The sequence below is a fragment of the Salvelinus alpinus genome, chromosome 18 (assembly GCF_045679555.1).
Source record: "Salvelinus alpinus chromosome 18, SLU_Salpinus.1, whole genome shotgun sequence".
In the NCBI taxonomy this organism is placed as follows: Eukaryota; Metazoa; Chordata; class Actinopteri; order Salmoniformes; family Salmonidae; genus Salvelinus; species Salvelinus alpinus.
The window spans coordinates 8,044,765-8,072,694 of NC_092103.1; the positions used below are offsets into that span (position 1 = coordinate 8,044,765).

The 27,930-nt window shown below is 43.2% G+C and overlaps 2 protein-coding genes and 1 long non-coding RNA gene across 4 annotated transcripts; 2 read left to right on the forward strand and 1 right to left on the reverse strand.

Moving 5' to 3' along the window:
• The first annotated feature begins 2,966 nt into the window (after nucleotides 1-2,966).
• On the forward strand, nucleotides 2,967-5,491 carry LOC139544636 (uncharacterized). Its single transcript, XR_011668905.1, has 3 exons — nucleotides 2,967-3,066; nucleotides 4,637-4,803; nucleotides 4,965-5,491. It is a non-coding gene; the product is annotated as an uncharacterized lncRNA (long non-coding RNA).
• A 91-nt stretch (nucleotides 5,492-5,582) lies between these two features.
• LOC139543643 (chondroitin sulfate proteoglycan 4-like) lies at nucleotides 5,583-11,896 on the forward strand. Of its 2 annotated transcripts, none has more exons than XM_071349931.1 (3): nucleotides 5,583-6,605; nucleotides 8,511-8,624; nucleotides 9,651-11,896. In XM_071349931.1, exons 1-3 carry the CDS (start codon nucleotides 6,263-6,265, stop codon nucleotides 9,833-9,835), a joined length of 642 nt encoding a protein of 213 aa, XP_071206032.1. In that variant the 5' UTR covers nucleotides 5,583-6,262; the 3' UTR covers nucleotides 9,836-11,896. The 2 variants fall into 2 exon arrangements, 1 of the variants encoding a protein (XP_071206032.1); XR_011668741.1 differs by lacking the exons at nucleotides 5,583-6,605; nucleotides 8,511-8,624 and adding an exon at nucleotides 9,353-9,556 and having other exon boundaries at nucleotides 9,651-9,823; nucleotides 11,590-11,896.
• An 8,998-nt stretch (nucleotides 11,897-20,894) lies between these two features.
• LOC139543644 (sorting nexin-18-like) lies at nucleotides 20,895-27,314 on the reverse strand. The gene is made up of 2 exons (XM_071349932.1): nucleotides 25,506-27,314; nucleotides 20,895-23,642 (listed from the first exon to the last, which is right to left on the reverse strand). Exons 1-2 carry the CDS (start codon nucleotides 26,986-26,988, stop codon nucleotides 23,404-23,406), a joined length of 1,722 nt encoding a protein of 573 aa, XP_071206033.1. The 5' UTR covers nucleotides 26,989-27,314; the 3' UTR covers nucleotides 20,895-23,403.
• Between the last annotated feature and the right edge of the window lie 616 nt (nucleotides 27,315-27,930).

Sequence of the window (27,930 nt, forward strand, 5' to 3'; positions counted from 1 at the left end):
TCTAGTGTAAGACAAAGCAGTTGTGACTCAGACCCAGAGCAAACAAAGTTTAAGTTAGTTAGACTAGAGAGATCTAATAACTAGAGACGTCCTCTATAAAGAGTGCCAGCTGGTCTCAGCATCACATAGCATGAAGGGAGGAGGGGAGACGAAAGGGGAGATCAAATGTCAAAAGAATTCCAATGAGCACCCGGAATCTTCAAGTAGGGCTTCTCGGCTCGCTGTTCCCATTGAGAGATTTCCAGATCTCTACGGGAAGCTCTTACATTACAACAACTCAAGCACTGCATAAAGTACAGACCCCAAAAAATGGGTCATTGTAAACTTTTTCAACAGAAGATTACAAGAACTCAAATATTGCATTGCAACAAAGTGCAGGCCAGACGGTCGTCTATAAAGACGGAAAGATTGCTGATCTTAAACAACATTCAGCTGTGTTTAATGTCTTTGTTTTTCCTCTGCTCCTCCAGAGTTGTGTAATCACAGTTCTTTAAAGGCCTCTCATCCACCACACATTCTTTGTGGTATAAAATGCTGCCTTCCATGCTGGAAAATCCCCAGACTGAGTGATTCTGTGGCACTGTAGCACTTAGCTCTGGCCTCGCCTCAGTGCAGCAGTCAGGGGTGTCTTATGCAATCTCTTAGCCTACGCGAACGGCCACAAATAGTGTCTGCTGTGCACTCACAGCCGTGTGATTTCCCCACATTTACATAGACATTTGCATTGCATCGATCTGGAGAGGCGCTAGTTTGAGTTGTTAGATTATGAACTTTCATTCATCCACACACGTCCATGAATAGAGCTGTTACTGTATCAGAGGTTGAAGTTAGGTCATTGTGTAGGATAACGTTCCTTTTTCATAAAGCCACTTGACTACATCCGTTCCAATGCAATACATCTTCATTCATTTGAACGTTAAGTCTTTATGTTGCGCTGCCACAGTACAGTACCCAACCTGACAATTGGCTCTCACCCAGCCAAATGACATTAGCTTACTGCCTAACTGCATCCATGTTTATGTTCACCTTCACCAACATTCCTCTCTCTCGTGCCACAGCTAAAGGACTAATACGGTGTTGACTGTGGAGGGAACACTCGGTCTATAACGGACACACACTGGGCTCTCTCTCTATCACAGGATACAGCCGAGGCCTGCGTTACGTTGTGTTAAGTTTGAATAAGTCAACGGTCACGCTGGTCTTAACCTCCTGTGCTGTGCAGTGGCCTGTTTAAGCTGTTCTCTCGCTCCCTCTCTCGTTTTGAAATTTACCAGGCTACTTTGAGTCACCACAAATGAAAATGCCCCTCTGTTACAAAACACAAACATGTTTAAGACTATATTATGGGATTAAAATAGGTTTTCTCCCCAAATCTACTGTTGTTTTATATGTCCCTAAATTGTATAATACCTCAAAACATCAAATACTTGTTATATTTTTCAAATATAAAGTGTTTCACTACTGTCGAAGACTTAATATTGCATATTACAGTATATCCAGTTGTCTTATACAGTGTAACATAAGTGAATCACCATGGAGTTAGTGATTGAACACCACTCTCTGATGGCCGTAGGTGGAATTGTCAGAGCTATGTGAATTTATTGAACTGTACAGATGTCGAATCTTAATTTGAACTCTCTCGTCGAAGGAGGAAAGTAATCCTGCAGCAAGATGATTTGAATATCGAAATATTTAAAAAAATCTCTGCCAGGGGCGAGCTGGAAGCGGTGTTTGTAGGCCACATGCAGGCTTCAGGTCATCTTGTATGAATTCATATTTGCAGGTGGTTGATGTATCTTTGGGCACAGGCACTATGGGGTTATTGCTGTATTGTGCTGTTAGTGCTGGTGTTAGTGCTGTATTCTTAGTCTTAGTCTTGTATTGACGCTTTGCCTGTTTGATGGTTCGTCGGAGGGCATAGCGAGATTTCTTATAAGCTTCCGGGTTAGAGTCCTGTTCCTTGAAAGCGGCAGCTCTACCCTTTAGCTCAGTGCGGATGCAGCCTGTAATCCATGGCTTCTGGTTGGGGTATGTACGTACGGTCACTGTGGGGACGACGTCATCGATGCAATTATTGATGAAGCCAATGACAGATGTGGTGTACTCCTCAATGCCATTGGAGGAATCCCGGAACATATTCCAGTCTGTGCTAGCAAAACACTCCTGTAGCTTAGCATCTGCTTCATCTAACCACTTTTTTATTGTTCTAGTCACTGGTGCTTCCTGGTTAAATTTTTGCCTGTAAGCAGGAATCAGGAGGATGGAATTTTAGTCAGATTTGCCAAATGCAGGGCGAGGGAGAGCTTTGTATGCATCTCTGTGTGAAGAGTAGAGGTGGTTAAGAGTTATTTTCCCTCTGGTTGCACATTTAACATGCTGATAGAAATTTGGTAAAACTGCATTAAAGTCCCCGGCTACTAGGAGCACCGCCTCTGGGTGAGCGTTTTCTTGTTTGCTTATGGCGGAATACAGCTCATTCAATGCTGTCTTATTGCCAGCCTCAGTCTGTGGTGGTACAGTATGTAAACAGCTACGAAAAATACAAATGAAAATTATCTAGGTAGATAGTGTGGTCCAAAGCTTATCATGAGATACTCTACCTCAGGCGAGTAATAGCTCGAGACTTCCTTAGATATTGTGCACCAGCTGTTATTTACAAAAATACGTAGTCCGCCGCACCGTGTCTTACCAGACGCCGCTTTTCTATCCTGCCGGTACAGCGTATAACCAGCCAGCTGTATGTTGATAGTGTCGTCGTTCAGCCACGACTCCGTGAAGCATAAGATATTACAGTTTTGAATGGCCTGTTGGTAGTTTAATCTTCCGCGTAGGTCATCTATTTTATTCTCCAAAGATTGCACGTTTGCTAGCAGAATTGAGGGGTGTGGGGATTTATTCAATCGCCTCAGACTCCTCAGAAGGCAGCCCGCCCTCCTTGCCTCTCTTTCTCAGACTCCTCTTCACACAGATCACTGTGGTCGGGGCCTGTTCCCGAGGGAGCTGTATATCCTCCGCCTGGAGCTCGTCAGAGTTGTGAAAGAAGAAAAGGGATTCTGCTAGTCCGTGGTGAGTAATCGCAGTCCTGATGTCTGGAAGTTATTTTTGGTCATAAGAGACGGTAGAGGCAACATTATGTACAAAAATAAGTTACAAACGACGCAGATAAACTAACACAATCGGTTGGGGGGCAAGTAAAACGTCTGCCTTCCGCTTCGGCGCCATCTTACTATTAATGATGACGGTTACTGATGTCTATCTACTGTACATAAAATGACGGTTGTTGATGTGTATGGCTGAATACATTTTTGTACATTTGAATGTTGCAGTAATAGGACCTAGGCCTAGCGTTTGAGCGAGTGAGCAAGAAACAATGATTTTGATTGCAAGCCCTTTGTCAGGTTGGTGGGTGTAGCTGGTGTATAAAGTCAGGCGCAGGAGAGCAGAGATGAGTGAAACACCGCACTTTACTCGACAGCACAAAGTTAAAAAAAGAAAAAAAGAACGGTTGCCACAAAACCTGGGTGATAAACAGCACCCGGTACAAACCAGCCGGAACATACCGACCTGAACAAATAACAATCACACACAAAGACATGGGGGAAACAGAGGGTCAAATACATGACCAGTAATTGGGAAATGAAAATCAGGTGTGTGGGAAAACGAGACAAAACAAATGGAAAATGACAAATGTATCGGCGATGGCTAGAAGACCGGTGACGTCGAACACCACCCGGTCAAGGAGAGGCATCAACTTCGGCCGAAGTCGTGACACCCTTATCCTAACGACTCGACTGCCCCCACTTGGAGAGAAAGAGAACTGTTCCTTTTCAGGGACTAATGAGGCTCATTTGAATTTCCTGACGCAGCAGGAAATTTCTCAGTGACAAAAGAGCGATCAAGTTAAGATTAGACATCTGTAGTAGGCTGATGTACACTACTGTGTCTTTTACCAGAATAATGTTCATGGCTGAGTGATTATACAGTATATGTCACTGGTGAAAACTGAATAGCAGTAGGATAATTTGCATGTCGACCAGTATGTAATAACAAAATGCATGTGTTTCAAGGGCAGGATTTTTCAAATTAGTTTTTGAAGGAAGAAAATGTATTTAGTGCAATAATGTTGTCCATGTATCAGTGGACTGCACTACATTAGTGCCTAGCACTTTATATGTTAGTAGCGATGTAATCTTTTTGTTGCATATGATTGCTTGCATCTAGGAATTTCGATGTTTTGATCAAAACACATTCATTTGTCAGATAGTAATAATACATTGCGTGAACCATTATTGTTATGTTGCCGTTATAACAGTAGGAGAATATGCGTATAATTCAATTCAATATGGGGCAGTGTTAAAGTAGACAGATTAAAACTTCTTAGGGAACAGGCCTCTTTTTTCTCAATTTCCTCCTGAATGACATGCCCGAAGTAATGACATGCCCGAAGGCTGTCTCCGACAGACGTGTACGATTGGTTCTTAGAGCTATTTAGATAATCTAGTGAATCCCACTAGTGAGATGTCTAAACTAATAACTGAAAGATACTACTTTTTGCTATTGTAAAACGCCAAACTTCCCAAATACCACCAAATAACTGAAGTAATCTCACGTCTTTCATCTCACCTCTTTTTTTCAGGTAACCCATAAGGACAGCCTCCCCTCTGAGATAGTGTTCACGGTGAAGATGGCTCCATTCCATGGTTTCCTGCATAGGTCAACACCAGGGAGAAGATCACCACTACCAGGGGACCAGAGAGTTTCTCCCAAGAGCATGTCAACACTGGCCACATCCAGCACCTCCAGGTAATGGATTATATGACCAATGAGGACCACTCTGGAAAGTGTTCTCACGTAACTCTTTATATTCTGTTATTCAAATGCACATCTCGTCATCCAACATTTTATTTGCAATTCAAAATGAAATGAAATTCAAATTGATTTAATTGAAATGTCATTCAATTCAGGTGGATCCGGACCAGAGCTCTTTCCTCCTAGACAAACTCCAACGGCATCAGAGGTCCATGACACCAGGGTCTCTGTGGATATCATCCCGCTCCATGTCATTAAAGTGACCCTGGAGGAAGGGCCCTGACCAAGGAGGTCATACAGGTCAACAACAGACACTTCTCTCAGCTCCACCTTACATCTACCTACATGTACAAATTACCTTGACTAACCTGTATCCCCGCACATTGACTCGGTACCGGTACCCCCTGTATATAGCCTCGTTATTGTTATTGCATTGTGTTACTTTTTCCCCCAAAAAATGACTTTAGTTTATTTAGTAAATATTTTCATAACTCCATTTCTTGAACTGCATTGTTGGTTAAGGGCTTGTAAGTAAGCATTTCACGGTAAGGTCTACACCATGTGTTGAACATGCACACATTCCTGGACTCGCCATTAATTTCTTCACACGCAAACAGGTTAGTAAAAGGTTGAAGGTCATCTACTGTAAGTTCTTATCTTCTTCAGGAGGATATGATTGATGTAGAACCTGTTCGACCAGCAGGGTTGAGAGTAGTGTCTCTACTGGGCAGATAGATTTCCTAACTTCTGGGTCATTTCTGTGGTTTCAGGTGGATTCGGGACATATTTATTATGTCCATGATGGAAGTGATCCACTGGCAGATAACTTCAACATCATGGCCAACGACACCGACATCCGGAAGTACACACTACACGGTGTTTGTCCATGTGACGCCTGTCAACGATGAGGCCCCAGTCATAACAGCCAACGGGATATTAAGGTTGAGTGGTTTAGTGTGTGATAACAGAGATGGAAGAACTGAAATACACATTGGAAGGAACTTGAGAAACTGGCCCAAAACAGAGTACAGTGGAGAATGTATGAGGTTACCTTAAAGTTGCTTTAGTCTCATGGTTTTGTGGATGGGATTTATAAGGAAAATGTGTCATTGGATACTATTTTTAGGTGGGTTGAGGAAACTATATCACTGGGTACTTGGCAACATCTTTTACTTTTCAACTTCTGTCATGGAAAATCATTGTGTAAGTGCAGAGGGTTAGAGTATAAAGTTAGGGCTAATTGATCAAATACCTGGAATTCCTCACATTCTCTCAGCTACCCAACACCTCTTTAGAGTAGCTGAGTATGATGATAAGAAAATGAATGACCTATGGAGTATAATGATCTGGGCAAAAGAGATAATCCTAGATTTTTTGTTCACATTTCTGAGCCACCATCCAACAGTTCAATCTGTTTTATTGAAGTGCCCAAAATGTCCACCAGGAGGTGCACATGAGCCACATTTATTTCCACCTACACATCATTCAAGGGCATCATAGCACTCTACTCCACAGATATAATTGTGTCACCATTACTTCCAGGTGTGTGTTATGTTATGCTATGTTTTGTCAGGGTTTGTACCTTTCCCCCATACAGGTGTGGGTGAACTCAGTCACAGAGATCTGCGTAGATGACCTGAGTGTTGAGGACAGTGCCTTTCCTCCTGAGGACCTAGAGTTCATCGAAACCCCGCCTAACAACAGACACCGGGCCCTGAAGAGCTCCCCCTTCAGGCACATCCTGAACTTCACCCAGACACACATCCTTTGGGGACAGCTGGTGTTTGTGCACAGTGGTGAGAATGCTACAGTAGATAAATATCATTAAGGGTGTAGCTTTGCCCCGAGACATGGCTGTAGATTCTTCAGTCCTGTTCAAGGCAAGGGGTCGCTGCACCTCTGCCCTTATGGCAGCTGAGGTTGGGTGTGCTGAATAGGAAACTAAAAAGAAAGACTGCATGTGCAAGGGAGGATTTACAGTGGCTTGTGAAAGTATTCAACCCCCTTGGCATTTTTCCTATTTTGTTGCCTTAGAACCTGGAATTAAAATATATTTTTGGGGGGGTTTGTATCATTTGATTTACACAACATGCCTACCACTTTGAAGACGCTACACATTTTTATTGTGAAACAAACAAGAAATAAGACAAAAAAACTGAAAACTTGAGCGTGCATAATTATTCACTCCCCCCAAAGTCAATACTTTGTAGAGCCACCTTTTTCAGCAATTACAGCTGCGAGTCTCTTGGGGTATGTCTCTATAAGCTTGGCACATCTAGCCACTGGGATTTTTGCCCATTCTTCAAGGCAAAACTGCTCCAGCTCCTTCAAGTTGGATGGGGTCCGCTGGTGTACAGCAATCTTTAAGTCACACCACAGATTCTCAATTGGATTGAGGTCTGGGCTTTGACTAGGCCATTCCAAGAAATTTAAATGTTTCCTCTTAAACCACTCGAATGTTGCTTTAGCAGTATGCTTAGGGCCATTGTCCTGCTGGAAGATGAACCTCCGTACCAGTCTCAAATCTCTGGAAGAATTTCCCTGTATTTAGCGCCACAATCATTCCTTCAATTCTGACCAGTTTCCCAGTCCCTGCCAATGAAATACATCCCCACAGCATGATGCTGCCACCACTATGCTTCACTATGGGGATGGTGTTCTCAGGGTGATGAGAGGTGTTGGGTTTGCGCCAGACATAGCATTTTCCTTGATGGCCAAAAAGAAACGTTTTTATCTCATCTGACCAGAGTACCTTCTTCCATATGTTTGGGGAGTCTCCCACATGCCTTTTGGCGAACACCAAACGTGCTTGCTTATTTTTTTCTTTAAGCAATGGCTTTTTTTCTGGCCACTCCTCTGTAAAGCCCAGCTCTGTGGAGTGTACGGCTTAAAGTGGTTTTATGGACAGATACTCCAATCTCAGCTGTGGAGCTTTGCAGCTCCTTCAGGGTTCTCTTTTGTCTTTTTGTTGCCTCTCTGATTAATTCCCTCCTTGCTTGGTCCATGAGTTTTGGTGGGCAGCCCTCTCTGGGCAGGTTTGTTGTGGTAACATATTCTTTCCATTTTTTAAATAATGGATTTAACGGTGCTCCGTGGGATGTTCAAAGTTTAGGATATTTTATTGTCACCCAACCCTGATCTGTACTTCTCCACAACTTTGTTCCTGACCTGTTTGGAGAGCTCCATGGTCTTCGTGGTGTCGTTTGCTTGGTGGTGCCCCTTGCTTAGTGGTGTTGCAGACTCTGGGGCCTTTCAGAACATGTGTAAATATACTGAGATCATGTGACAGATCATGTGACACTTAGATTGCTCACAGCTGGACTTTATTTAACTAATTATGTGACTACTGAAGTTAATTGGTTGCACCAGATCTTATTTGGGGCTTCATAGCAAAGTGGGTGAATACATATGCATGCACCACTTTTCCATTTTTTATTTTAGATAATTTTTTGAAACAAGTTATTTTTTTCATTTCACTTCATTAATTTGGTCTATTTCGTGTATGTCCATTACATGAAACCCAAAGAAAAATCCATTTAAATTACAGGTTGTAATACAACAAAATAGGAAAAACGCCAAGGGGGATAAATACTTTAGCAAGGCACTGTATGTTTGATAGTGAAATATATCACACCTGAGAAGACTAACAAAGGTTTGGGATTGTTTCACCATAAATTAATAAAGATTGATTATTAACACAGGTGCCCTGTCAGGAGGATTCCACTTCCAGGTCAATGATGGGGTGAACTTTACCCCTGTCAGATCTTCAGTGGTTCTCAGCCTGGAGAGTAACCATGCCCTCACGGTGTTCCCAGGTAACACAACAGGAAATGGATATATAGACCTTGAACCAGACACTTAAGGTGTTCCCAGGTAACATAATAGGAAATAGAATTAAAGCCTCATTCTCTAGCCTGGTCCCAGATCTGTTTGTGCTGTCTTGTCAACTCGCCTGACAGTGACCATAGGCGTTGGCAAGACAGCACGTACAGATCTGGGACCAGGTTACTAAAGCCTTATTCTTTCTGCTGCATAATAGAGTCATTCTCAGCCTGTACTGAATCAAATGATCACGGTGCGAGCTGCCAGCCTGTACCAGCTGGTAATGTGGTAGACTACTAAGTAACTTAATCATAGTCATACTTAATGTTTCAGTAATTACGGCTACTGGTCAGAGTCCTGGTTTATTACGGTTATACGATAAAGAAGGTGGCATAGTCCTACATTATACAGTAAAGCAGTCCAATCACCCTTGAAACCATTCTAATAGTGATACAGTATGTGATGCTTCCTGTTATCTATGCATACTTCAACGACAAAGCGTATCACGTGATATTCTCAGTTTGTCTGCCTCCTGTTTATGTTTTCAATAGTGTAATCTTCCTAGATATCCTGCCTAGCAGATGAGGCTTGTGGGAGGAGCTATAGGTGGACGGGCTCATTGTATTGACTGGAATGGAATAAATGGAACGGTATCAAACATATGTAAACCACATTTGATTCCATTCCATTAATTTCCTTCCAGCCATTACAATGAGCCTGTCCTCTTATAACACCTCCCACCAGCCTCCTCTGCTAAAAAAGAACATGAAATTGCTACTTAGACTGCCTGTCTGTGTTCTAATGTTATTCTAGTAACGTTACAACAGACAAATAATTATGTTCAACGTTGGTCATGTCGTTTATAGTTACAGCAGAAGTTTGTACAACATGCCTTTGGCCAGACAGAGACGCACATGCTCAGAAGGTACGCCTATCAGGAGGAGGCATCCAGAGAATCCGTTCAAGGAGCCACTCCATAGGTTCCATGCCTACTTTACAATCCTGTTTTTTCTATGCAGGCTCAGTGAAGATCAACTCTCAGAATGAACTTCTGGTGGTTACCAACGACAACGGTGATATAAGAGGGGACCACTCGATTCTTTACAGTGTTACCAGTCCTCCGAAGCTGGGGAGACTGGTCAGAAAACAGACAGGCAACTCTACCGCAGAGATCTCCTCCACAAAAAACATGGTATGCATATAGTATGTGTATGTATAGTGGAGTTAAAGGGGCAGTGGTGTCTAAATGTGATTTTTCTGTGTTTTATATACAGTACCAGTAAAATGTTTGGACACACCGACTCATTGAAGGGTTTTTCTTGATTTGTACTATTTTCTACATTGTGGAATAATAGTGAAAACATCAAAACGATGATAAAACACATATGGATTCATGTAGTAACCAAAACAGTGTTAGCATTCTCTCAACCATCCTCACCTGGAATGCTTTTCCAACAGTCTTGAAGGAGTTCCCACATATGCTGAGCACTTGTTGGCTGCTTTTCCTTCACTCTGCAGTCCGACTCATCCCAAACTATCTCAGTTGGGTTGAGGTCGGGTGATTGTGGAGGCCAGGTCATCTGATGCCTCACTCCATCACTCTCCTTCTTGGTCAAGTAGCCCTTACACAGCCTGGAGGTGTGTTGGGTCATTGTCCTGTTGAAAAACAAATTATAGTTCCACTAAGAGCAAACCAGATGGGATGGCGCATCGCTGCAGAATGCTGTGGTAGCCATGCTGGTTAAGTGTGCCTTGAATTGTAAATAAATCACAGACAGTGTCACTAGCAAAGCACCCCCACAACAGCACACCTCCTCCTCCATGTTTCACGGTGGGAACCACACATGCGGAGATCATCCGTTCACCAACACTGCGTCTCACAAAGACATGGTGGTTGGAACCAAAAATCTAAAATTTAAACTCATCAGACCAAAGGACAGATTTCCACCGGTCTAATGTCCATTGCTTGTGTTTCTTAGCCCAAACAAGTCTCTTCTTCTTATTGGTGTCCTTTAGTAGTGGTTTCTTTGCAGCAATTCGAACATGAATTGCCTGATTCATGCTGACTCCTCTGAACAGTTGATGTTGAGATGTATCTGTTACTTGAACTCTGTGAAGCATTTATTTGGACTGCAATATAAGGTGCAGTTAACTCTAATGAACTTATCCCCTGTAGCAGAGGCAACTCAGGGTCTTTCTTTCCTGTGGCGGTCCTCATGAGAGCCAGTTTCATTATAGCGCTTGATGGTTTTTGCGACTGCACTTGAAGAAACTTTCAATGTTCTTGAAATGTTCCGTATTGACTGACCTTCATGTCTTAAAGTATTAATGGACTGTCATTTCTCTTTGTTTATTTGAGCTGTTCTTGCCACAATATGGACTTGGTCTTTTACCAAATAGAGCTATCTTCTGTATACCACCGCTACCTTGTCACAACACAACTGATTGGCTCAAACGCATTAAGGAAAGAAATTCCACAAATTAACTTTTAACAAGGCACACCTGTTAGTTGAAATGCATTCCAGGTGGCTACCTCATGAAGCTGGTTGAGAGAATGCCAAGAGTGTGCAAAGCTGTCATCAAGGCAAAGGGAGGCTACTTTGAAGCATCTGAAATATAAAATATATTTTGATTTGTTTAGCAATTTTCTGGTTACTACATGATTTCAGATGTGTTATTTCATAGTTCTTCACTATTATTCTACAATGTACAAAATAGTAAAAAAATAAGGAAAAACCCTTAAATGAGTTTGTTTAGCAATTTTCTGGTTACTACATGATTTCAGATGTGTTATTTCATAGTTCTTCACTATTATTCTACAATGTACAAAATAGTAAAAAAATAAGGAAAAACCCTTAAATGAGTTAGTGTGTCCAAACTTTTGACTGGTACTGTATTTTGTGACGACCCTCCCACTCTGTCTGCCGTATTCTCTCTTTGTTCTTGTTTCCTTATTAGGATGCCGGTGGGCGGAGTTGGGAGGGTCGTCAGCTACATGGGAAACACCTGGGCCCAGTGTGTCCCAGGATAAATACACCACTTCCCCATTCATGGAGGAGACTCTCTCCATGCAGACACCTTTATAGATTTTGTTGTGTATCTTGGTGGTTTTTTGGTTGTTTGCTTTGGCACCTTTCAACACCCTGCATTTTCACATTCATGCATGCTAAACACTCACTTACACTACTGATTACTGATTACACACACCATTGTATATTGTACTTAGTTTACTTTATTTAATAAATATATGTTTCGTTATTCCTTATCTCCACGTTGTCTTCCTTTTCTTACGGGCTTTGAGCCGGTTCGTGACAATTTCCACACAATGAGGTTGGAATAATACTGTGAAATTGTGGAAATTATATTAAGTGTAAGATTTTTTTTTGAAATTTCAGCTTGTTTTCCATGGGTGAAGTTTTGGCTGGTGACATCTAAGTTAATAGACCGATAACAAAGAGTTTCAAACCTCTGCCAAAAACATCTAGTTTTCAGTTTACATATCCCTCCCATTAGCCTCTTCCAATTAGGCCTCTCACTCAGACCACTTCTAGACAGTCCTTGTAACATTATTGCTTGAGAAATAGATTTTTGCTAAGATGCTATATGTTTAATTTCAACTATTTGAATTGATAAAAATCTGACTAAAATACCTTTAAGAGAGGGAAACCACTGTATTTATGCCTGGAATGGGTGTTTTCTTTATAATATTTAGTCATGTTGATTACAGTGACTATAATAGCCACTTGGGTGCTTCTACAGATAAAATGTACATGATGCATTTATTGTGTACTTGTAACTGCACCTTGCATTTTGAAGTTACAATATCCCTGTCCTTCTCTTTCTCTGTTTTATTGTTATTTTAAGAGAATGAGGGACTGATTAGTTATGAGCAGACCCATCCTGAATCGGTGGGATGGACTACTACAGACTCCTTCACATTCACAGTGTTGTCCCCACCTGCCCCTCTTCAACCCCACATCTTCAGCATCCATGTTTCCTCTGAACACTCTCCTGCAGAGCGCAACACCATCCTCACTGCTAACACTGGTGAGTTCTGTATTCTGTGCGGTCAGACAGAGTTTGTTATAATGGAGAATGCCTGTAGGGGAAAAGTCCATATTAAGCTCTTAAAAGCAGAATTCCTCCTTTGCAGTATTCTATTGCATGTGCATTCATTGTCCAAATCCATGTTAAGCTATTGTTTATTTATTCGTTTATGTAACCATCTATTTTTCCACATTTTAAAATAAATTCTGATTTGCAATGAGAATCTGATATTGATGGATGTTCAAATAAAGCTTTTAGTTTGTGTGTGTTATTCTGTCTCACCAGGTGCGGTGGTGACTGAGGGTGGTTGAGTTGTGATAGACAAGATGAATCAGCATTCCCCAAGAGAGGATGGCTTTCACTTCAGCAGTGATAAATTCATAAACTTCTTTGAGGAAAAGATCATGATCATTAGAAAGCAAATTACGGACTCCTCTTTAAATCTGCGTATTCCTCCAAAATTCAGCTGTCCTGAGTCTGCACAACACTGCCAGGACCTAGGATCAAGGCAGACACAAGTTTTTTAATACTATATCGCTTGACACATTGATGAAAATAGTCATACCTCTAAACCTTCAAACTGCATACTGGACCCTATTCCAACTAAACTACTGAAAGAGCTGCTTCCTGTGCTTGGCCCTCTTATGGTGAACATAATAAATGGCTCTCTATCCACCGGATGTGTACCAAACTCACTAAAAGTGGCAGTAGTATAGCCTCTCTTGAAAAAGCCAAAGCTTGACCCAGAAAATATAAAAAACTATCGGTCTATATCGAGTCTCCCATTCCTATCAAAAATGTTTGAAAAAGCGGTTGCGCAGCAACTCACTGCCTTCCTGAAGACAAACAATGTATATGAAAAGCTTCAGTCTGGTTTTAGACCCCATCATAGCACTGAGACTGCACTTGTGAAGGTGGTAAATTACCTTTTAATGGCGTCAGACTGAGGCTCTGCATCTGTCCTCGTGCTCCTAGACCTTAGTGCTGCTTTTGATACCATCTATCACCACATTCTTTTGGAGAGATTGGAAACCCAAATTGGTCTACACGGACAAGTTCTGGCCTGGTTTAGATATTATTTGTCGGAAAAATATCAGTTTGTCTCTGTGGATGATTTGTCCTCTGACAAATCAACTGTAAATTTCGGTGTTCCTCAAGGTTCCGTTTTAGGACCACTATTGTTTTCACTATATATTTTACCTCTTGGTGATGTCATTCGGAGACATAATGTTAACTTTCACTGGATGACACACAGCTGTACATTTTGATGAAACATGGTGAAGCCCCAAAATTGCCCTCCCTGGAAGCCTGTGTTTCAGACATAAGGAAGTGGATGGCTGCAAACGTTCTACTTTTAAACTCAGACAAAACAGAGATGCTTGTTCTAGGTCCCAAGAAACAAAGAGATCTTATGTTGAATCTGACAATTAATCTTGATGATTGTACAGTCGTCTCAAATAAAACTGTGAAGGACCTCGGCGTTATTCTGGACCCTGATCTTTCTTTTGACGAACATATCAAGACTGTTTCAAGGACAGCTTTTTTCCATCTACGTAACATTGCAAAAATCTGAAACTTTCTGTCCAAAAATGATGCAGAAAAATGTATCCATGCTTTTGTCACTTCTAGGTTAGACTACTGCAATGCTCTACTTTCCGGCTACCCGGATAAAGCACTAAATAAACTTCAGTTAGTGCTAAACACAGCTGCTAGAATCTTGACAAGAAACAAAAAATGTGATCATATTACTCCAGTGCTAGCCTCTCTACACTGGCTTCCTGTTAAGGCAAGGGCTGATGTCAAGGTTTTACTGCTAACCTACAAAGCATTAGATGGGCTTGCTCCTACCTATCTTTCCCGATTTGGTCCTGCCATACATATCTACATGTACCCTAGACGCAGGGCTCCTTACTGTCCCTAGAATTTTTAAGCAAACAGCTGGAGGCAGGGCTTTCTCCTATAGAGCTCAATTTTTATGGAATGGTCTGCCTACCCATGTGAGAGACGCAGACTCGGTCTCAACCTTTAAGTCTTTACTGAAGACTCATCTCTTCAGTGGGTCATATGATTGAGTGTAGTCTGGCCCAGGAGTGTGAAGGTGAACGGAAAGGCACTGGAGCAACAAACCGCCCTTGCTGTCTTTGCCTGGCCGGTTCCCCTCTCCACTGGGATTCTCTGCCTCTATTACAGGGGCTGAGTCACTGGCTTACTGGTGCCCTTCCTTGCTGTCCCTAGGAGGGGTGCGTCACTTGAGTGGGTTGAGTCACTGACGTGATCTTCCTGTCCGGGTTGGCGCCCCCCCCCCCCCCACCTTGGGTTGTGCCGTGGCGGAGATCTTTGTGGGCTATACTCGGCCTTGTCTCAGGATGGTAGGTTGGTGGTTGAAGATATCCCTCTAGTGGTGTGGGGGCTGTGCTTTGGCAAAGTGGGTGGGGTTATATCCTGCCTGTTTGGCCCTGTCCGGGGGTATCGTCGGATGGGGCCACAGTGTCTCCCGACCCCTCCTGTCTCAGCCTCCAGTATTTATGCTGCAGTAGTTTGTGTCGGGGGGCTCGGGTCAGTCTGTTATATTTGGAGTATTTCTCCTGTCTTATCCGGTGTCCTGTGTGAATTTAAGTATGCTCTCTCTAATTCTCTTTCTCTCTCTTGGAGGACCTGAGCCCTAGGACCATGCCTCAGGACTACCTGGCCTGATGACTCCTTGCTGTCCCCAGTCCACCTGGCCGTGCTGCTGCTCCATTTTCAACTGTTCTGCCTGCGGCTATGGAACCCTGACCTGTTCACCGGACGTGCTACCTGTCCCAGATCTGCTGTTTTCAACTCTCTAGAGACCGCAGGAGCGGTAGAGATACTCTGAATGATCGGCTATGAAAAGCCAACTTCCATTTACTCCTGAGGTGCTGACCTGTTGCACCCTCGACAACCACTGTGATTATTATTATTTGATCCTGCTGGTCATCTATGAACATTTGAACATCTTGGCCATGTTCTGTTATAATCTCCACAAAGCACAGCCAGAAGAAGACTGGCCACCCCTCATAGCCTGGTTCCTCTCTAGGTTTCTTCCTAGGTTCCGGCCTTTCTAGGGAGTTTTTCCTAGCCACCGTGCTTCTAAACCTGCATTGCTTGCTGTTTGGGGTTTTAGGCTGGGTTTCTGTACAGCACTTTGAGATATCAGCTGATTTAAGAAGGGCTATATAAATACATTTGATTGATTCCTCTAGCCTGCTGGAAAAGCTATTGGAAACCCAGCAACATTATGAGGTCTGGTACCACGTCACCTCTCTACCCCAGCACAGAGTCATCATCGTGGGGGTAACAACCTGACCAGCACCAAACCCAACTTCTTTTAGTTCATCCTGGATAAGTTCGGCATCGCATACCAGCATGAGGACTCCGAGACGATCCAAGACTTGTTCACCTTCGATGCTTGACTGAACCGCATAGGCCAACCTCCCCAGCGACCCCCAGAGCACAGCCTGATAGTGACAGAGTCCTTTGACCTCACGGTGACCCCCGTCAATGACCAGCCACCCCTGCTCCAGACCAAAGCCCCCAGTCTGAGGTTAGTGCAGGGGGACACGGTGGTCTTCAGCCCTGAGAACCTCCAGGTGGAGGATCTGGATGCGCCTCCAGAGGAGATCCACTTCAAAGGTCTATACTCGTTTTTATTTTCCCTTCTTTCTTTTCCGTTATATGCTTTGTGCCTTGCTTTACACCCGCCCGTGCATTATTTCTACAGGACTCACAGCCCCTCGTTGTTTATACCTTACTTATTATTGTTGTCATTTCTACAGTGACTCTATTTTCACCCGTGCAGTTTACACTATCAATGTTTGTGATCGAATCAACGTAATATTAGCTCCTTTAAATGCAACATACCAAAGCAAATCTAACTATGCAAGACTTAGTCTGTGATTTTATTTTAGGCAAGGCGCATCAGAGGATTCTCTTGCATTGACAGGCATGTGCGGTCGAGTGTAGATGCACTTGTTTTGAGATCAAAGCGCAGATCCACGTGGAGCCGTGTCTAGGAGCAACAACGGCTCAACCACGAAGTGTTAAGCCACACAAGCTCACAGAACTGGACCGCTGAAGCGCGTAAAAATCGTCTGTCCTCGGTTGCAACACTCACTACCGAGTTCCAAACTGCCTCTGGAAGCAATGTCAGCACAAGAACAGTTTTTGGGAGCTTCATGAAATTGGTTTCCATGGCCGAGCAGCCGCACACAAGCCTAAGATTACCATGTGCAATGCCAAGCGTTGGCTGGAGTAGTGTAAAGCTCACCGCCATTGGACTCTGGAGCAGTGGAAACGCGTTCTCTGAAACACCATCTGGCAGTACGACGGACGAATCTGGGTTTGGCGGATGCCAGGAGAACGCTACCTGCCCGAATGCATAGTGCCAACTGTAAAGTTTGGTGGAGGAGGAATAATGGTCTGGGCTGTTTTTCATGGTTCGGGCCCCTTAGTTCCAGTGAAGGTAAATCTTAACGCTACAGCATACAATGACATTCTAGACGATTATGTCTAGATTATGTCCCTTTCCTGTTTCAGTATGACAATGAGATACTGTCATATTGAAATGGTTTGTCGAGATTGGTGTGTAAGAACTTGACTGGCCTGCACAGAGCCCTGACCTCAACTCCATAAAACACCTGTGGGATGAATTGGAATGCTGACTGCGAGCCAGGCCTAATCGCCCAACATCAGCACCCGCCCTCACTAATGCTCTCGTGTCTGAATGGAAGCAAGTCCCCACAGCAATGTTCCAACATCTAGTGGAAAGCCTTCCCAGAAGAGTGGAGGCTGTTATAGCAGCAAAGGGGGGACCAACTCCGTATTAAGTCCCATGATTTTGGAACGAGATGGTCAATGAGGTCATGTAGTGTAGGTTGTGTGGATGTTTTATCCTTTGCATGTTGTTTATTTAATAGCCCAGTATTGCATACCTTTAAACATCATCTTAAATGAGTAGCCTATGTTGGTTTTGACTGACCTTTTTTAGTTTCCTTAAAGACTATAGTACAGCTTTTGTTTCTTTATATCCTTCCATTAAGCACTACACTTTTCCACCAGACCAGTTCATGGGGGCGATGTGGGCTGGACTGGGGAAGAGTGAGGTACACACGAGGGGGAGGATATGATTTCACATACACAAACTCTGTTAAAGGGAACTCAACAAGGTTTAAGAAAGGTTCAAAAGTAACATTCCACAAACATTGCAATATGCTTCTGATTACTATCAGAAAGGACATCAGGCCCATTTTGTTACAGTTAGGAATATGATTTCAATCAAGTTCTAACAGGCTTAGTCTGTTTCCACAGAGAGGGACAACCCAAAAGCCCCAGCCAGTGGAAATAAAATGTCTTCCTTTGTTCTGGGTAATGAATGGACTTATACTTCTTTGTGAGCATGAACAGTAACTTCAAAAAGGTGTCGCCACAAAACAGTCTTCAATGATTGTGGACTGTGGACATTACATAAACTGTAAGTTCGGCTCACATTAATAATTAAACGGGTATGATGGTAGCGGAAATCACTCCAACTGTATAGAGAGACCGTGTGTTTGACATTGATGCCATTGCAGTTTGGCTGTACAGTTCAGAAGACTGCTGTAATAGTCTGAATTTCACATTCAGAAACACCCTTCACAGCCGGACTGCAATGTGGTCAATCTCAAACATGCAGTACTTCTGAGAGAGAGGAACAACCAGCCTGTGTAGCAATGAGTAATGACTGAATCAGCTGGTTGTGCTGTGCTTTGAACTTTGCTCGAGAGAGAGAGAGAGAGAGAGAGAGAGAGAGAGAGAGAGAGAGAGAGAGAGAGAGAGAGAGAGAGAGAGAGAGAGAGAGAGAGAGAGAGAGAGAGAGAGAGAGAGAGAGAGAGAGAGAGAGAGAGAGAGAGAGAGAGAGACAGGGAGAAAGAGAGAGACACAGAGAGAGAGGGAGAAAGAGAGAGACACAGAGAGAGAGAGAGAAAGAGAGAGACACAGAGAGAGAGAGAGAGACAGACAGACAGAGAGACAGAGAGAAAGAGAGAGAGAGAGACAGAGAGCGTATGACCAAAAGCTGTTTGGTTGCTGTTTTTCCTGACTAACTTAACCCACCCAGGCAATGTTTGTGAATGTGAACTACCGTGAGGACAAACTTTAATAGGGATCTGGAGGATTACTGTTTCCCTCTTCAAAAAAGTTATGTGCATGTCCAACGATTATCAGGACATGAGCAGTGCTTGATTTGGGCCGGAGCTGTCCGGAGAGCCATACCAGCGCCTCATTAAAACAAAGTAGTCCATCACCGGCCCAGAGCCCAGACTTGAACCCATTTTTCTCTGCAGATCCTCTCAAGCTCTGTCAGGTTGGATGGGGAGCGTTGCTGCTATTTCCAGGTCTCTCCAGAGATGTTCGATCCGGTTCAAGTCCGGGCTCTGTCAGGGCCACTCAAGGACATTCAGAGACTTGTCCCAAAGCCACTCCTGCATTGTCTTGACTGTGTGTTTATGGTTATTGTCCTATTGGAAGGTGAACCTTCGCCCCAGTCTGAGGTCCTGAGCGCTCTGCAGCAGGTTTTCATCAAGGATCTCTCTGTACTTTGCTCCGTTCATCTTTGCCTCGATCCTGACTAGTCTCCCAGTCCCTGCTGCTGAAAAACATCACCACAGCATGATCCTGCCACCACCATACTTCACCGTAGGGATGGTGTCAGGTTTCCTCCAGAAGTGACGCTTTGCAATCAGGGCAAAGAGTTCAGTCTTGGTTTCATCAGACAAGTCCAAGCGGGCTGTCATGTGCCTTTTACTGAGGAGTGGCTTCCACCTGGCCCCTCTACCTTAAAGGCCTGATTGGTGAAGTACTGCAGAGATGGTTGTCCTTCTGGAAGGTTATCCCATCTCCACAGAGGAACTCTAAAGCTCTGTCAAAGTGACCATCGGGTTCTTGGTCACCTCCCTGACCAAGACCATTCTCCCCGGATTGCTCAGTTTGGCCGCCCACAGCTCTAGGAAGAGCCTTGGTGATGGAGGCCACTGTGTTCTTGGGGACCTTCAATGCTGCAGAAATGTTTTGGTACCTTTCCCCAGATCTGTGCCACAACATAATCCTGTCTCGGAGCTCTACGGACAATTCCTTCGACCTCATGGCTTGGTTTTTGCTCTGACGGTCAACTGCGGGACCTTATATACAAAATTAAGGCAGTTATACAATTATTCTGATTTACATTCAATACAGAATACTTTACTATTTCAATTTTTGACAACTTTTACTTCACTACATTCCTAAAGAAAATAATGTACTTTTTACTCCATACATTTTCCCTGACACCCAAAAGTACTCATTATATTTTGAATGCTTAGCAGAACAGGAAAATTGTCTAATTCACACACTTATCAAGAGAACATCCCCAATCATCCCTACTGCCTCTGATCTGGCAAACTCACTAAACACATGCTTCGTTTGTAAATTATGTAAATTATGAGAGTACCCCTGGCTATCCGTAAATACAAAAAAACTAGAAAATGTGGCCTTCTGCTTTGCTTAATATAAGGCATTTTTTATTATTTATACTTGTACTTTTGATACTTAAGTACATTTGAGCAATTACATTTACTTTTGATACTTAAGTATATTTAAAACCAAATACTTTTAGACTTTTACTCATGTAGTATTTTACTGGGTGACTTTCACTTTTTCTATTAAGGTATCTTTACGTTTACTCAAGTATGACAATTGGGTACTTTTTCCACCACTGTATATAGACCTTTCCAAGTCATGTCCAATCAATTGAATTTACCCCAGTTGTAGAAACATCTCAAGGATGATCAAGGGAAACAGGATGCACCTGTGCTCAATTTCGAGTCTCATAGCAAAGGATATGAATAGTTATTTAAATAAGGTATTTCTGCTTTTTTTAAATGTTTTATATAAATGTGCAAACATTTCTCAAAACCTGTTTTTATAAATGGTCTAAGGAATTGCATCTCAGTGCTAGAGGCATCACTACAGACCCTGGTTCGATTCCAGGCTGTATCACAACCGGCCGTGATTGGGAATCCCATAGCGCGGTGCACAATTGGCCCAGCATCGTCCAGGTTAGGGTTTGGCTGGGGTAGGCCGTCATTGTAAATAAGAATTTGTTCTTAACTGACTTGCCTAGTTAAATCAAGGTTAAATAAATACAAATATGGGGTATTGTGTGTAGATTGCTGAGGATTTAAAAAAAATGTAATCCATTTTAGAATAAGGCTGTAACATAACAAAATGTGGGGAAAGTCCAGGGGTCTGAATACTTTCCGTAGGCACTGTATATAAACATGTCTAGTTAGATACTTTGCTTTGAAGTAGCCTATCCATGTGATGCCTGGGAATCATTTGATAAAAACTAAAGTATTTGGTTGTGATGTTGCAATATTTTATATCAAGGGTGGCAACCATCCTCCAGGATAGCTACTGAGTGTGCAGGCTTTTGTTCAAGCCCTAGTCTAATCACATTGTAGCCGAAACATCAGCTGCTCAACAGTACCTTGGGTGTTTCAGGGCTGGATCAAAAGCCAAGCCTGCACACCCAGTAGCTCTCCAGATGGAGGGTTGACCACGTGTTGACAACTTTGTGGAAGGGTTAAGTGCCTTGTTCAAGGGCACAACGGCAGAAGATGGAAGTTATAGAGAAGTCATGGAAAATGTGTATGAACCCTTAAAACGATCAGAGGTCTCTATAGCACACCATTTGTGAATTTCGGCAGTGGTGGAAAGAGTACCCGATTTTCATACTTGAGTATGAAAAAAAGTAAAGATACCTTAAAAGAAAATGACTTTTACTACTTGAGTAAAAGTCTGAAAGCATTTGGTTTTAAATCTACTTAAGTATCAAAAGTAAAAGTATAAATCATTTCAAATGTCTTATATTAAGCAAACCAGACGACACGATTTTCATTTACAAACAAAGCATTTGTGTTTAGTGAGTCTGCCAGATCAGAGGCAGTAGGGATGACCAGGGATGTTCTCTTGATAAGTGTGTGAATTAGGCAATTTTCCTGTCTTGCTAAGCATTCAAAATGTAACGAGTACTTTTGGGTGTCAGGGAAAATGTATGGAGTAAAAAGTACATTATTTTCTTTAGGAATGTAGTGGATTAAAATCAAAAGTTGTCCAAAATATAAATAGTACAGTACAGATATCCCCCAAAAAACTACTTAAGTACTTTACACCCCCCAAAAAACTACTTACTTAATTAAGTACTTTACACCACTGAACTTCGGTCAACATAATCTAATGGATGGACTTGGGAAAAGACAGCTCCTGCACTTCTCTCATCCCAAGTCCAGCACTGGACATGGGTGAGCAAATACAGCAAACTCAGTTCAGAAAGATATCTGTGTGTTAACAAGAACAACAACCCATTTCAATTCCCTTCAAGTGTTTCAGATGTAACTTGACCCAGAGCTAGTGGAAAAGGAATCTGGTCTAAATAATGAACACAGTGGAGGTGGAGTAACTTGACTATTGGGAGAGGAGAAAAGATGGTGTCCTATATCAATAACAGTGGGCCTGGTAGTAGTACCTGAATTGCAGCCATGCTGTCCGCTGAATGTAGACCGGGCAAACATGAGAAAAAGGACTACACAGTGTTCCTTGTGTGATCAAGGAACCCTAATACCCTAATCAACCTAGGAAAATAACTTACATACATTAGACGTTTGGCTATCATCCAACAACTGCGTTTTGGGAGGATACCAATCAATGGTCCTTCAATCTCAAATTCACATACAGTACATGTGTAGGAGGAAGGATTTCATTTCAACAATGTCCTTCGACATCAGGGAATCCCACAGACATCATTTGCAGTATTATTCTGGCTGAGTTATTTGTGCCTCCCTCCTCTCTCTCCATTGGGAACAATAAGAAGGAATGGAAAATCAAGTGTTCTGTTCTCCTCCAGTGTTCTACAATCTTAAAGCTTGTTCCTGGCACAGAGCTCTCTGGGAGGTCTCAAATAATGAGGTTCAGAAACTACAACAGAATATTGAAATACCAATCCCCCCCTTGGTTGCCCCCTCTATGATAAGACACATGTACACACACACACACACACACACACACACACACACACACACACACACACACACACACACACACACACACACACACACACACACACACACACACACACACACACACACACACACACACACACACAAACAAAGAGACATGTCATTCATATTTGCCATGAAACTGAAATTGTTATATTTGTTCAGAGAAAAAGGCAAATGAGGGGGATTCAATGCAACAGGTTTTAAACATGTATTTTAAGAGATATCTTTGCAATTCTATACAGTTCCTTTTGGAAGACATCCCACTCGTTTCTGAAGTGACACTTCTTGTATGTGATGACTTAACATATCCTGTCAAGCTAGACTACATGATCAAGTTTTGCGGACAACAACGTCAATGAAGGAGCATCTTCAGTATCTTCCTCCCCCATTTTCCCATCCGTCACTGCATCACCTGCATAGATCCACTCACTTCCGACTGTAGAATGGATGAATAATCTGGTCATGGAGAACTGAACAAGTCATTCAAATGCCCTATCTCCTCCGGGCACTTTATTTATCATCTCTAGCCATCTTTCTTTCTCTCCCTCTCTAAGTCCCCCTCTCTCTCTCTCTCCCTCTGTCCCCACCATCCTCTCTCCCATCCCTCTGTAGCCACCCTCCTTTCTTCAGGCCCTTATATGATACATTCGTCGTACTTCTGCAGTGCCTCCTCTAGCTTCCCAGTGATCTTCTGGAAGAAGCTGATCTGCTGCTGGAGGTGGTGTTGCATCTGGCTCTTGAAGTCACGTACGCGCGTACGGTGGAAGTGCTGGATCTCAGCCAGCGTGGCGCAGGAAATGATGTTACAGCGCTCGTTGATGGTTGATCCCTCCCCTTCCTGTTTCTGGCACTCCTTCACTTTGGTAAGGGCACCTGAGGAGAGAGGTGGCGGAGAGGGAGAGGGGAAAAACATGGGTGGGATAAGGGGCCATGGGAAGGGTTTCGAGAGAAGGGTACCAAAACTATTCCTATAAGTGGTGAAAAGGAAAAAGGCTATCTTAAGTCATGCCAACTCTAGTTGAATCCTACATCTGTCTCTGAAAAGTTTTAACATGACTCAGGGAAAAGAGTTGACCGTGGTTTCATACCCTTTCTGGCCATAGAGTAGTAGACTGAAGCCAATGCTCTATTGTCCCACTCACACAGAGTTATAATCTTCTAACTAAAAGCAGTCCGTCTGATTTACAACTTATGTGCACTGTGGAGTATTCAGGCTAAGAGGTTCTCCAAGGCCACAAACACCGAGCAACCTTTTTTCTAAGTGAATAGCTAAGAACAGCGATTGTTTTACAAGTTGTAATGAGATATGAACCATAAAAATGTTGCAGTGAAGGACACATGCTTGAGCTCTGAATGTGTAAGTGGAAGATCTGACTTAAGACTTGGCCGCTGCCTTACTGAAATAACCTTCCCTAAAGCCATTAGAATAGACCCTTATCTGGGGAATATAAATACCACACACTTCACACAAACGCAGGCAGGCTCCCACACAAACGTCAATGAATAAATATACTCGTGATATGAAATTAACTTGGCTATTTTCAGCGCTCGCATGTGATTACAGTACCAATGCACCAATAAACTGAACTGTTTCACCGGTGCCAGTGGGAAGAAATTTGTCCAGGCATATTGTGGAGCAGCTCCCCAGATCCCCACCCTTGGAGAGGGAAAAAATGTAATCCCGAGGCTGCTTCCATTCCGCATTCCAACATTCCCAGGGCAACGCCGGACAAGGGGCCCCGGAATCTCCTCCTTCTCATTCTATTCAGATGTAGGATAACCTAACCTTCAATGTCTCAATTGAACTTGGACTGCATAGCATGTAACAAACAGTTCCCCCTATTTATGTACCTACTGTGTGATAAATCAAAGTGACAAATCAGAGAATGTTGCCTTACTTGGTAAAAACGAGAACGAGAGAGTTCCGTTGAACCGCGTTTCCTTCCTTGGAGACTAGGCCAATCTGCAGTATCTTCGAGGCCTGCGCTGTGATTGTAGCCTCCTTTATCAGAGTTCTATTCAAAAAGTTAGTTACTTCAGCATTTGGCAGATGTCAGAGGTTTATGTGCCAAAGGCCCAACCTCTGATCTCACTCCCTTGAGTGGGTGTGAGACAACATTTCTGCGAGGACAGGTAATTAAATATCATGCCTTCCAGTCATGTTCGAGTGCATTACTCAACAGCATAAACTGTAACAGCAAACTTTTGCCAGCAAAGCACAAAAGTTGAACATAATACAAAACACATGTGCATCAAACTCCCGAGTGGTGCAGCGGTCTAAGGCACTGCATTGCCGTGGTAGACGCGTCACTACAGACCCTGGTTCGATCCCAGGCAGTATCACAACTGGCCGTGATCAGGAGTCCAATATGGCGGCGCACAATTGGCCCAGTGTCGTCCGGGTTAGGGGCCGGGGCAGGCCGTCATTGTAAATAAGAATTTGTTCTTAACTGACTTGCCTAGTTAAATAAAGGTTCAGTAAATAAATGTTACATGAACTGAAGTAATGTTAAAAACATAAAGGATTGTGATTCAAGGGATTTCATGAAATGCCAAGGCGACATTTGTTTTTGTTCGTCATTAACATAACATCTGCATGACATGACCCCTATGAGGGTAGTGACCAAAGAAATCAAAATCCTATGAGGTAACACTCAAATGGCCATAGTCAGAGAGGCTTTGACTGGTCTATAGACTATGGCATAGACCAGAGACAGCTGTGACACCATACTGTACCTTTCTGAACATGGATGATATCAGGGTAGTTGGCCAGGTGTCCCTTGTACAGGTCCAGCAGGTCCGATATGGGGTCCAAATCCTGTCTGGGCTGCTCAGCAAAGTAGTCTCCTATAACCTCGTAGGCCTCTCCTGTGAATGCTATGGCACGGTTCAGTCCTACAGAATAGGCCTGTTGGTCCATCTCAAAGGCTTGGCCCAGCAGTTTGAAGGACTGGCCCACTTTCTGATACTCTTTCTTAAAGCCGGTGATCTGCTTCCGGGCGAACTCGTTGATGGTAGCGTTGACTAACAGACAATTCTCATCCATCTTCTTGGTGAAGGCTTTGAAACCGTCTATTTTGCTCTCCACCTCCTGTAGGTCCAGTGGAACGGCCGGGGTGGAGATGGTCAGGAAGAAGTTAGCTCCAGTCAAGTCGTCCTTCTCCGCCTTTCGCTTGCCCATCTTCCACGTCTTCTCGTCTGTGCTGGGGCAGGTGAGGAAGTGCTGGAAGACGTCACATCTAGCCAGGACAGGATGGCTCGTCATGTGGTTCATCCACCATATTAAACCTTTTCTGCGCTTGGAGACAAAGTCCTGTTCGAAGCGCCCCGTGGCCTGTTTCTCGGGCAGATGGGGGACTGATATGACAGGGAAGCGTTCGACTAGGCGGGCATAGAGCCAGTCAAAGTGCTTGTACCTTCTATTCACCTGGCTCTGGGTATGAGAGGGAGTCAGCCTGTATGACATGTAACTCTTCATGCCTTTGAATTTAGTCTGTTTGGTTGGGTCATCGATGGAGCAGGCGAATGGATATGGGTCTTCTTGCCACTCGGGCCCATACTGGCCCATGACAACACAGATCTTGTCCCCGTCCTTGACGAAGGCAGCCGCCTCGCCCAACACAAAAGCCTCTCCGCCTGATTTCACAAAGGTTGAAAACCTGTTGAGGTTTTTACCCACTGTGGCTGAACTTTTGGCTTGGGCGCTGCTACGTCTCTCAGGCAAAGTGGTAGTGACCGTGTATGCTGTGGAACTAGTTCCATCATTGTCATGTATCGTTCCAGGTTCATCCGCCACAGTCGAGCTGTCATCCCAGTCATCATCCCAGTCGTCATCACTACCTTGACTGGTTGGGTAACTGTGGTGCTGTGGAGTTTGCACAGAATAAGCAGAGTGGGTAGGGTTCGGAACTGTAATGCTCTCAGCACGAGAGTGGGACTGGGAATGGTATGATGAATCATATCCACTTGATGGCAACTCGGCTTGACCATGATCTGCTGACATACCATTGTTGTTGGAGGAGATGTCAGATGAATCATTTGTGAGAATCTCCACATATGAGGCTGGAAAAAGACCAGTCTCCCCTCTGCTGTTAGTTCCCTCTAACCATCCCTCGACATCTTGTTCGCTGTACAAAGTAACAACTTCGTTCTCAGTAATCGATATCTCTCCTCGATTTTCGGAACTAAAGTCGTACAACGCTCTCGCTCTAAACGCCATAGTCTATATAAAAAAATAGGAGCGCGTGAGACTGAGTACTGATATTAATTAGTCATGCGAGCGAAACATGGGATCACCGTATCACTTTGTATTCAGCACCCACCTCTTTAGTTTTTAGTTTTAGTCCTTTGCAATGCGGCTGTAGAATCTCGTCTGAAAATAAGTTTCGGGTTGTAAAGCATGCGCCTGTAGTCTGTAAATTCATGCGTAAAAGGCAAAGAACAATGTATTATTTTTCTTCATGAATAGGTAGGAGGGAGAAAGTCCTATTCCAGATGCTTCAGTCTCGTAACAGGACTAGTCCTCACACGTAATAAGCCTGAATAGTCGAGGGTGGAGCTAGTTCTAGGTTACATTCAACCTGGTTTTAATGTCTATGCATTCAATAGGCAACACAGCAGCAGTTACCAACAGATTTGGTCAAGTTGCCGTATTGTTTCAATATTGCAATATTGTTATAACGTCGTTATAAATATTATTACTGCACTATGCATGCAGTGTGCATTGGGACTTTGGCAAAATAAACGTAACCATTTCCTGCAACTGGAATCTGTCTGTTTTACTATTTTGAGAAGTTTTGGGCATTTGCAACATCTAGGTAGCCGCTACTGCGGGATTTTCACTGTCCCCATATTTGTTATATCATTCAAATTAACCAAGAATAATCAAAATCTGAAATCATACCACGGCTGTGTGATAATGTAACATAGGTCTGTGAAGTGTGGCCTAACATTGATTGTTTCTCTGTTATCTGTGCTATGTTATCCCATAATGTACACCTCATATTCATCGTTTATATATTGTATATTTTCATTAGGCTACAATGCAGGAGTGTAAAGTACTTAAGTAAAAATATGTCAAATCAAATGTATTTAGAATTAAGCAATAACGCCCGAGGGGATGTGGTATGTGGCCAATATACCAGGGTTAACTGCTGTTCTT